Source organism: Tubulanus polymorphus, chromosome 1 (assembly GCF_964204645.1).
Source record: "Tubulanus polymorphus chromosome 1, tnTubPoly1.2, whole genome shotgun sequence".
NCBI lineage: Eukaryota > Metazoa > Nemertea > Palaeonemertea > Tubulaniformes > Tubulanidae > Tubulanus > Tubulanus polymorphus.
Window position 1 is genome coordinate 4,653,360 of NC_134025.1, and position 11,313 is coordinate 4,664,672.

At 36.9% G+C, this 11,313-nt stretch overlaps 3 protein-coding genes across 3 annotated transcripts; 2 read left to right on the forward strand and 1 right to left on the reverse strand.

Annotated features, from left to right (window-relative positions):
- The first annotated feature begins 2,251 nt into the window (after nt 1-2,251).
- On the forward strand, nt 2,252-4,467 carry LOC141915012 (neurotrophin-3-like). The gene is made up of 2 exons (XM_074806374.1): nt 2,252-2,352; nt 3,583-4,467. The coding sequence occupies exons 1-2, from the start codon at nt 2,338-2,340 to the stop codon at nt 4,258-4,260; spliced, it is 693 nt and encodes a 230-aa protein (XP_074662475.1). The 5' UTR covers nt 2,252-2,337; the 3' UTR covers nt 4,261-4,467.
- A 358-nt stretch (nt 4,468-4,825) lies between these two features.
- LOC141908693 (dolichyl pyrophosphate Man9GlcNAc2 alpha-1,3-glucosyltransferase-like) lies at nt 4,826-6,986 on the forward strand. Its single transcript, XM_074798839.1, has 2 exons — nt 4,826-4,931; nt 5,251-6,986. The coding sequence occupies exon 2, from the start codon at nt 5,254-5,256 to the stop codon at nt 6,769-6,771; it is 1,518 nt and encodes a 505-aa protein (XP_074654940.1). The 5' UTR covers nt 4,826-4,931; nt 5,251-5,253; the 3' UTR covers nt 6,772-6,986.
- A 428-nt stretch (nt 6,987-7,414) lies between these two features.
- Nucleotides 7,415-9,173, reverse strand: LOC141914597 (uncharacterized). Its single transcript, XM_074805837.1, has 3 exons — nt 9,080-9,173; nt 8,720-9,003; nt 7,415-8,433 (listed from the first exon to the last, which is right to left on the reverse strand). Exons 2-3 carry the CDS (start codon nt 8,987-8,989, stop codon nt 8,152-8,154), a joined length of 552 nt encoding a protein of 183 aa, XP_074661938.1. The 5' UTR covers nt 8,990-9,003; nt 9,080-9,173; the 3' UTR covers nt 7,415-8,151.
- Nucleotides 9,174-11,313: the final 2,140 nt, after the last annotated feature.

Here is an 11,313-nt window from a genome sequence, read left to right on the forward strand (position 1 = left end):
TTTCGGACATGACTAAAATATATTAATACTACGCAGCCAGCTCACTTTATCAAGCGTAAAACGTTCGTGGATTCATTTGCAATTGGTGCATTTGTTCAGCTTTGCCTCTTTTTACGGTTCCAGGTGGCCATGTGCTTAGATTATTTTCTAAGACCTCGTGGCAATAGAACATTGACCCTGGAACCGCCACAAACTTTGCGGAGGTGTGAATACCCGTGTCCCAATGTTATCTATCTCGCAGAAGAGACCAACGACCACGAAGCGTTACCCTCGAAATAACAGTTGATTAATTCAGAGTTGTAGCAAACTGACGTCAACAGGGTTGTCGGAGTCTAAAGTCATCTTACTAATTTGACGCCATAAGGTATGATATATATATATATATATATATATATATATATATATATATATATATATATATATATATATATATATATATATATATATATATATATATATATATATATATATATATATATATATATATATATATATATATATATATATATATATATATATATATACTATGGAATTATAAATGGCGCTCACTGGTATACTACATACAAACTGAATTCTTGAAAAAATGTCAACTCAAACGATATCAACGGTTTTGAAGCCATTCTCAGTGTGGAAAATTCGTACGGATAAAGAATACGTATATCGTAATTTCGTTGCTAACTTTAAATAAAACTGTTTGTTTTGTGTCAAGTAGTTTTTCAAGTATATTGCCAGTTACCTACGTACTTTTCGTGACGTCACCGACATACCACCCACGCGCGTAGTTCTGCTGCATGATTACAACCCGGAGAACCAGTGGCTGAAATGCTGTGGATGTAATCTGATAAGACGTTCTGCAATTATTCATTTCGAGTTCAAATTTCAGCACTTTCGACAACCTACCGTGATTCTGTTTTTTGATTCGACAATTTTAGGACCAATTTTAGAAGTTATGCGCATTTCTATTAAAACTGCGTAAACTTTTCATCTAAACCCGCATAAAACAATTTGAGAAATCTGAGAATTTTGTTTCTTAAATGTTAGATCACGCGTAGGAAATCCTAGGTGTTTTAACACTTGACCTTCAGTAATTGATACCGTTAAAAGATCTGATATTTAAAATCTTAGGAAAGGCATTCAATTAGATTCGATTGAAATTCACAGAAGTGTAGGATGGGGGAGTTGAGGGGCTTTTCGTTTATGCGGGCGAAAGGTTTTCCACATCGTCACTGCCGTAAATATCGTTTGCGTTTTCTCTCTTAACAAAATGTGAATTGTAAGCAGACGAAAATATTCACAAGTTCATCGATGCATGCACATTTACGGGCAATGCAACCGTAAAGAAAAACACGTACTACAAATTAAACATATTATATTTCGTGATTAACAGCACGGACGGCGGTTATTTCGCCACCGCAACTAAAATGGAATTTTGCCTTAGTCAAATTACTTAGAACGGGCTTTGAACTGGTGTATTTTCTAAATTTAGTGGCTTCACGCAGATTGACTAGATTGACATTGCACCAAAATGGCACAGTGTAGTAAGTTAAAAATAGTAGGCTATCCCATATAGGCGCTCGACACAATAGCATCTATAAATGGCCTATGTGCCAAAAATAGACAGTGTCAATATCAAAGTCCAAAAATATCAGATGTTTGCTCACGTTTTTCATTTTGAATGTTATAACCGTTTATACCCCCAGTATTTAATCTAGAATAGTAGGAGATCCTTTCTAGAAGGTTCATTAAGCTATTTTGCTTTGATAAACCGAAATGAATGATGTTACATAAATAGCGTTGAGATATATTGATGTTGATATACAAGTTGTCGACATTAATTTTGTCAAAGTTCATTGCAGACATGTACGCACCCTCTGTTCCGTTTCTTAGTAGAAATATATATCGTACCCAAAAAATGTGCATATGCAGAATTTGAAATGCAAATAGTAAATATTCTAAATGGTGCGTCACCGAGTGGAAGCATGTGGTAAATGTCAAAGCCATAGAAACAAATTTTTTACATCGGCTCTACGTAAAACAAGCACGGTATGAGTAGTTTAGTGCTACATTATGAATGGCGGAAATACTCTAGTACCTGCTGATCCACTCGAACCGTTTTTACCCCCGCGAATTTAGCCCAATATCAATACCAGTGCATACCGGTAAAGTTACCAACCTGCTGAACAGCACGTCAGCCCCAAATCATAAAAATGACTGGTTCACCGCCTTTTAAATCAATATCACTTGTTGCACGACTCTCGGAGAGTAAAGTACCAAAAATCTGTCGTGGTCAAATCCACGTCATTTCAATCATATTTCAAATTTAGATTTTGATACTGAATGACTGAAGCAGCGGTAAGTTTTTGATAGAAATTTTACAATTTTCGTACGTGATCTGAATGATTCGTTTGAACTTCCATTTATTTTTCGTTCTTATCTTCAATTCGCGAGTGTTTATTTGGAATGCACTTGAAATGTGTATCTTGTGTATTATAAATAGTAACCAGTATATTAATTAAAGGATGATTATGTCAGCCATTGTCTTGGAAGTATCTTTACATATAAACTGCTCTTCACAAGACAGTGATACACACGTTTCAGACAACACGAAGCTCTCTATACTTTTTCTGTGACATTACACATTTTCATCGTTGTGTTATGAAATGTTTGTTTCGTGGGTTTCAGGAAACATGTGCGTTTGTTTATGTGAAGAATTGTACTGCTCGTGGCGCAGAAGATTGGGCGGCCATAAGCCAATCAAAACACGTTTCTCGTGACACACCCTATTTTATTCCGGCGTTTTTTGGTAGAAAACGAATTAACAGCGCTCTTTATTTTCGATTCAGCTGGAATTTTTAAAATGACAGGAATTAATATCAATAATTTCAGCTAGCATCAGCGAATGTAAATTCTATTTGTTCATTTTTTTTTAAAATCTAGCAGTATTTCGAAATAATGGAGTCATTGTCTTGAATATTGTTTTGCCTGGTTCAATATTTAGAATGTGAATGCGGCATAGAGCAAAGACCACAATTTGGATTTAAAAATCGTTGTTTAAGATAAGAGTTACAACATTTGTAACATGACCGTAGAACACATATATGACCGCGCCAAATATTCTGATGTGGGAAAAATGCTAGTTGATCAGGATCATTCTGGAACATGGGCTACGCACTGTTTTCAATATTAAAACTATTACTCAAATAATACATATATATCTGTTGACGTAATATTCTTTGATTAATCAATGCTAATAGCTATTATTCATATACCGAACTTATCACTTTCGAAACACACACGTGTAATAATACCTGGTTTGAGTTTTAGGAGTACAGTACAAGTGACGATGGGTCATAGTTCAGCGATTTCGTAGTTTTCAAGTTGACCCCTGAAAACTGCACAATCAAACACACTATTGTATCGAACCAATAAAGATAAAATCAATTGAACAGACAAAAAACTACAATATTTGGTTTTAGTTCTAAACACAAGTTTCGAACTATCAATCGAATTGAGGACTTACTTTTTCGAGAGAAGCTAAGAACAAAGTTTTTGAAAAAATTTTCTCCATTTTATGTTTTTCAGATCAAAATATTTGTCGTATTCATTATAATTCTGAGTACGTGCTGGCTTGCCGGCTGCCTGCCGTCGAGTATACGCCACCGCAAAGCTCATAAACTGAAATTCTCCAAGAAAATCGTTCAAAATCGGCAAAAGAGCGGACGTAACGGAAAGCAACTATTGGATGAAGCAACCGATGACGACTTCAAGAATTTCGACCCCAAATACCTGCCGTATATGAGCCGTGTTTTCGTGTTACCGCTAACGCCGTCGGGTGATGAAACGGATTCTATCATCGAGGCATCCGCGTTGATAACAAATAAAACTTCGACAGCCAAACCTAAAATGCGGACTATACGTTCTATTAACAGTAATCAAAGACCATTTAAAGTACCAGTTTGTGAAACTAGAGAAGCGATCACGGACATAGTTTGGTCGAAAGACTTATGGGGTCATGACGTCAGAGTGGCCAAATATATAAATAATGCTGGTGTCAGAAACAAGCAAATATTCTACGAAACGTTTTGCGCAGATCAATCTGCTAAAACTAGTTGTCGAGGCATCGATAAAAGAAAATACGATAGTCAATGCATAACGCGATCTGTTTGGGCGTACGCGCAAGTTATAACGTCACTTGGCGAAAAAGGTTGGAGCATAATAAGTATACGAGGCTCCTGTAACTGCGCGTTATCTATTTACTGAATAGATAATTAAGTATTTAGGAACTTTAAGATTATATTTTTGATGTATTTTACGTTGAAATCTCAAGTGTCGTTAACATTGAATTAAACAATTTCCAATATAAACATGTGAACATGTTTTATTTAATAAATACACTGCCATGCATGTTCCTTCTCAAATAATCAGTCTGTTTTGCCTTCCCTTGAATTTTGATAATAGGTTCTATTATTGCACATGTTAATTGTATCATTGTATTAATAAATTGTATTATTGTGCACGATGATAATCTTATACTTCATTTTTATCTTTTGGATGATTGGCCCGGCCTATGCTGAATCTAAAAATTTGGCTTTTAATTTGGCATGCTCACTAATTTGACTGCTCACTAATTTGTAAAAAAAAAGACTAGCTAAATGTACGGTACATTTAGCTTACTAGAATGGGCCAAATACGGTGTCTAGTTAATGCGGACCTCCGATCATAACCTAGAAAGAAACCTTTCGAAATTCAGGATTCGAACTTGATTGATAATAACAAGTTCCAACTCCCCGCGCACACATCAAGCCACAGCCACTTTACCCGGAAGCGAAATCTGGGGAAAACCACGTTCATTGTGGAGCCGATTGCTACAAAAGGACTGGATGAATCGCATTTTATGATTTTAAACTGATACAAGGCTAAGAACAAGAAAGGTAACTGAAATTTTAGATAGGAATGCAAGAAATAAACTCAAAATAAATAATGGTTAGTGATGCCTCCCCGTCTCGAAACGCTATCATTGACATAGCTTAGACCTTAGCTAGCTAGTAGGACCGGTATAGACAGTACTAGCTTGAGGTAGGCGCAGTATAGTAGTAGTTCTTCTTCATCTACACGTGACGAATCGTGCACAATAGTCTGAATACCAACAACGTAGGGAACAACGGCTAGAGTACTGGAATACTACTTCAGTTTATCTTCTTTCTCTTGATTGTTTTTTGTGGTTATCAATTTTTTAAATTCAATTTACAGGAAATGGATTCTATGAAATTGACCGGGTGTATCTTGATAGCTGTAATTGTGCGCTGGGCAGTATCACTTTTTCCATATTCCGGACATGACAAGAAACCAATGTATGGAGATTTTGAGGCTCAACGACACTGGATGGAGATAACCTACCATCTACCTGCAAAAGAATGGTATCATAATACATCTGAAAACAATCTACAATATTGGGGTCTAGATTACCCGCCATTGACTGCGTATCACAGCTATCTAATGGGTGCTATAGCGCATAGAATCAATCCACTGTTTGTTCCATTGAACGCTAGTGAATATCATCACCAGATTCGTATTGCCGATTCATTCCATGAAACTCACAAAATATTCATGAGATACACAGTTCTAATAGTTGATATTCTTATATATTTGCCAGCTATCATTATGTATCATTTCGCGTTTGATAAAACTGGAAATATTGACAGTATTGACCGTTGTATGAATATTGTTATTTCAATGTTGTATCCCGGCTTAGTTTTGGTAGATCATGGGCATTTTCAGTATAACTGTGTTAGCCTTGGACTTGCGCTGTGGGCTATAATATTGATAGGGCAACAATGGAACCTAATGGCTTCAGTTTTCTTTTGCCTTGCCTTAAATTACAAACAAATGGAACTCTATCACGCATTGCCATTTTTCTCGTATTTACTCGGCAACTGTTTCAAACAGCCAACTACGAATAAAGCTCTTAAAAGCTTCAACTTATTGGCATTTTCAGTGATCGTGACATTTGTTATTTGCTGGTTCCCGTTTCTGAAAGATTGTGACATTTCTCAGCCTCTGCAAGTTATTCATCGGTTGTTTCCACTTAAACGAGGAATATTTGAAGATAAAGTTTCAAATGTTTGGTGCAGTCTTACTGTTCTTCCGAGACCATTCAAAAAAATCAAAGATCTTCCGGTTAGTGTAATGAGTGCAGTTAGTTTGATAACGACTTGTCTCTGCGTACTGCCATCCTCGTTACACTTGTTTCGTAAACCAACATTTCGTAATTTCAAGCTGTCATTGGTAAATGTTGCTTTAGTGTTCTATCTCTTTTCGTACCAAGTTCACGAGAAATCGATTCTTCTCGTAGCTTTACCAGTTTGTCTACTTCTCCCCGAGCAGCCCTTGATGTGTATGTGGCTTCTTTTGATATCAACATTTAGTATGTATCCATTACTAATGAGAGACTTACTATCTCTTCCATGTCTAGCAATGCAAGTGTTGTTTATCATTCTGGTATTCCTAAGATATGGGTCGAAACTGTGGAATATCGCGAGTCCGTCATATTTTGATAAACTTTACATTGAGGATTTTTTTGTACCATCTGTTAGTGTTGCATTTCTCTTATGTTTATTGTGTCAATTTAAAACTCCCCCCACTCTGTGGCCCGATTTGTGGCCAGTGCTTATCTCTTTGTACTCTTGCGGGCATTTCCTTATGTTCTGTTTCTACTTTAATTGTCTTCAGTATATATACGACGAACGAGATGATACTAAAAAACGAAATTAATCTTAATTTTTTAATTGCTTTCATTCTGTATTAAACGCCTGTGGTTGATGGGCATCAGCTCACAATTTTCACATAGATACTACATGATATGAATTTCGCTTTAAAAGGAAATACTAAGTTGTCTATCCTGGTTCAAATTATTTATATACGAGTAATCGCTTATGTTTGTATATGTTGTTGATACATAATTCATTTGCTATTTCAACCAATTGATATCAGAAAATAAATTCATCATCAATGTATGTCACGAGAGAGTTGTTTGTTGCTCGGAGAGGATCGATTATCTTGAGTAAAGAACCGGATACTAGACTGCATACAATCCCCTAAAAACACGGAACAATTCATACCTGTATATCTTTTTAAATAAAAATTGATTTTGAGTTTTTCCCAATGCGTTTGATATCACAGTCGTCTCTGGATGTGCGCTTACACGTCGTTGGTTGTCTGATTGTCGCACATGCGTTTCTGAGTGACATTGTTCGTAATATACCTTCATAAAAAGTCGCCAAGACGTCTCGTCGATTTACCGAAGAAGTTCTTTGTCACAGATCCTCGAATACGCATGAAACTACGCACCTCATCTGCATTCATACATTATATCCATGTGCTACAACAAGACACATCACGAATAAAGAACCTCTAGTTTTATTTATTAGCCTATATAGTTCTACATATATACGAATAAATGTTTGATATTTTTCAATATATCATGAAATCCCAATATCTCTCCTTATTAAAAAGCTGTGCGATACATTTTCGAGGTCAATGACATTCAATGTTATCGAAAATGGCTTCGGTTGCGCTCAAGTATATTTTTCTATGAAATCTATTTAAAACGATAACAAATTGGAACAATGACCTAAAAACTGGTGAAGCCATGTTTTTACATGAACCATGAGTCTATTTACAATACTTTCATTATAGCACATTATTCTCTATGTACCCCCATAACCTAGGCGTCAATACACCAGGCGTGCCTAACGCAGTCCTAATAATACATGCCCGAATCTATAGAAGCACAAATTATCAAATATCTTCCAAGGGTACAAAGATTGCGTTTCCATTATTTTGTTAACGCCGGGAAATTATTGCGATAATGGTCACAACTTTCTACTAAACATATCATTAATGTTATCAAAACAGCACGAGTGAAGACTCAAAAAACATTCTTTATTCAAGATTTAGAAAATTACTTGGATAAAAGTGAAAATAAAGCACTGTATACATAAATACAGCAATAAAGCACATAAATATCAAATCAAATTCGCACCAAATTGTTACAATCTATGACAGTGTTTATGACGCTATTTCTCACACAGGGACTAGTACTAACGATTGAAATCAGATGCGGTAATATCGAAATTCAGACATAAAAATCGATCAATTAAAATCCGGGATTCTGGCGATTCTTTTTCTGATCCATGCAGGCATAGTGCGAGGACCACTCCAAGCAAACGAAGGACTGAATATAACAGCATATGAAACCACTTGCGCGCAAAATATGCCAGCCAGTGTCTCGATATTCGACATATACTGACTGAGGATGTAACAATGGATGATGTGGACGGCCAAATCAAATGCAGTCCCCAAAAACAAATCCCATTCCGTGCGATTCTTCGCGTTATCACTGTGTAGCCAATCCAAGGAACTCCAACTTATAACCTGCCAATAAATATATGTTTTTTTCCATTAATATATGAGATTGAAATAGGTCGTATATGTTCGTTAGTCTAATGACGTGTATATTGCAGTTAATAATTCTAATCGAATCGACAAACCTGTTTTAGAACAGGAGATTAGGCTCAGTACTAGCATACGTAGGAATAATTTCCTATGCTAGTACTGGAGTGGATTCTTTTTCTGGAACTGTATTTGGGAAGACATTTTATTTCTTTCTTATACACGCATGTGATATGTGATACAGTATCATCTATCTTAACGGGCTTACCCTTCTGGTGTACCAAGATATGTTCCACGTAAAGAAGAAATAAAGATGTTGACACATTTGTAGAATCGCAAGCCATCGCAATTTACCAGTGTAGCAAAACGCAGTCACAAACACGGTCAGTGTATCAAACAAGAAATAGTAACGGACGCGAACTAAATCTTTTCGTGGGAGCATGCGAATTCTAAACATAACCGCGGCATGCCCAATAGCATGATACGCCTCCAAAAAGAACAGAAACGTTGCTACCAAACTCGACGCGTTCAGCCACATCTCTGCTGTGAAATCTTAGATGAAACAATAGAAGTTGATATTTGCAATCATTCGATCGTACCAGCAGCCAAATAGATTTGTTCCACTTACTTTCCCGGAGCTAATGCTGTCGAGTCGTCGTTACTCCGTATACAGAAATGATTTCTCATCGAGCCTACTTAAAACAGTAAATATTGGAGTCACATGACATAGCAAATGAAAGCGCGATAGCTCGAAATAGTTTTACCAATAGCGTATATTATACATGTAGTACAGTACGTCTAATACAGGAAAACTTTGTTTTCATATGAAAGTGGGGAAGCATAGCTATTAAACCTAAGGACATGTCCTTTTGACCTCTGTCGTTCTACTTTGAAAGGTTCTTATATCTTGAATTAAGCGAACTGATTTTACAGAAGACAGAAAGTCCAAGGACATTCCCGAGAAATGTCAGATTATACATATTCGTTTAAGTCTGTCATCAAGATGAAATTGATAAGGAACTGTGGTAAACGTAGACGATGAACATTATCGTCAATTCTTTTACCAAGAAGACCTTTAATTTTCAATCTACACAGCGATTTTAATGGAAATGGATTGTCCAAAACCTCGTGTAACCAATTCAACATATCCGGCCATCGTGTTTGTAATTGTTCATCTACTGGTTCATCAATAAGATGCCCGACTTCCCCATGTGCGCAACCAGCTACGATCATCACTTTTACGATATTCATATGGCCGTGTCTATAGGCATCGATGGCGGCTACCTTACTTAAATCGTGGTTCTTTTGAATGAGAAATATGACGACTTCAGCTCTGCCATGAACAACAGCCTCGTAAAGCGGTGACGTAACACCGTCCATGGTGTCAATGTTTGCACCTTTTTTGAACAGTTCATCCAGGCATCCCGCGTGACCTTTTGTCGCCAAAATATGAAAAGCGGTCTTACGAGATTCGTTATGAAGATTTACATTGCACATATCAGCAGACAGTAGAGTTTTAATCATGGCACAAAGTCCTTCAGAAGCAGCCAAAATAAGCGGAGTATTTCCATGTTCGTCTTGTGCGTTGACATCGCATCCGGCAGAGATCAAAAGATCGACACCTTTTAGTCTGATAACGGCGTAATGAAGAGCGTTGCGTCCTTTGGAATCCTTTAGGTTTACATCAGCTCTCGCCTTAATTAGTAATTTCACGATCTCGTGCATACAATTGCTAAAACGAACGGCATTAATCAAGGGAGTTGCCCCTTCGTCATCTCTTACGTTCGGATTGGCTTTACCGCGTGATAATAGAATATCAACTGCTTTCGCATTTCCAGCACGCGCTGCAACGTGTAGGGCGGTACTTCCATATCGACATCTTCCATTGATGTCAACTTTGTCAGTTTCCACCAAGGTGACCAAAACATCGAAAAGCTTACAGTTTTGTGCAGCCAGCGCAGACGGTGTCATATTAGCCCTGTCATATATATTAACATTCGCTCCATGGTCAAGTAAAATTTTCAAACATTCGACGAATCCATTTTTTACGGCCACGAAGATGGATCTTTCCAAGTCGTCTGAATGTATAGGAACTGCGAGCAACAGCGGCAGCACCGCGGTGCGGTTATTGCGAACAGCATCACAAACTCTGTAAAGAGACACACTAACTCAGAGGCGCATTTTACGAAAGCGTCGTATATCAAATAGGTTTCGAAAGTCTTTTTTCTTGTGACACGATCTTATCATAAATCGACAAGCATGGTATGAAAAAGTAAGCCCATCGGTAAATAGATATATCAAACATACAGTAACTGCAGTGCAGTATTAGTACCTACCCTGCCATCTTCAGCGGTTACGATGAAGTAATAGCTCGAGTTATTTTTATCCATGGCAGCCTCTACTGATGCATCATACATATCCTCTGCAGCGTTAATATTAACTCTTAGAAAAAAATTCGCCATAACGCTGAACCTCTGCCGATTTATATGGAATTTTTGGATGTGAACAATATGTGTCTATCATTCCTGGAGATGGCCATTAGGATATAGTCCAAATATTGAATCAAATAAACTATTAGCTCAAAGGAAGCATTCGGGATTTGATTTTTCAGTATTAGTGGTATTCTCTATAAATCATCACCATAGCATGGACAGAACGTTACACTAATGGTTATGGGTGCCTAGCTTCTGCCACCAACAAGAATCCTCCCGTATTTGCCATGTTGAGTCATATGAAATGCATTAAATATTCTTAGTCTTCATGAATTTTTGAATGCATATTTCATCCGTCTCCTCGTAAAATGAATGATCATTGCTCTCCTTCTCAAGACTAAACTAACAACACAATTAAAATATAGTGTAA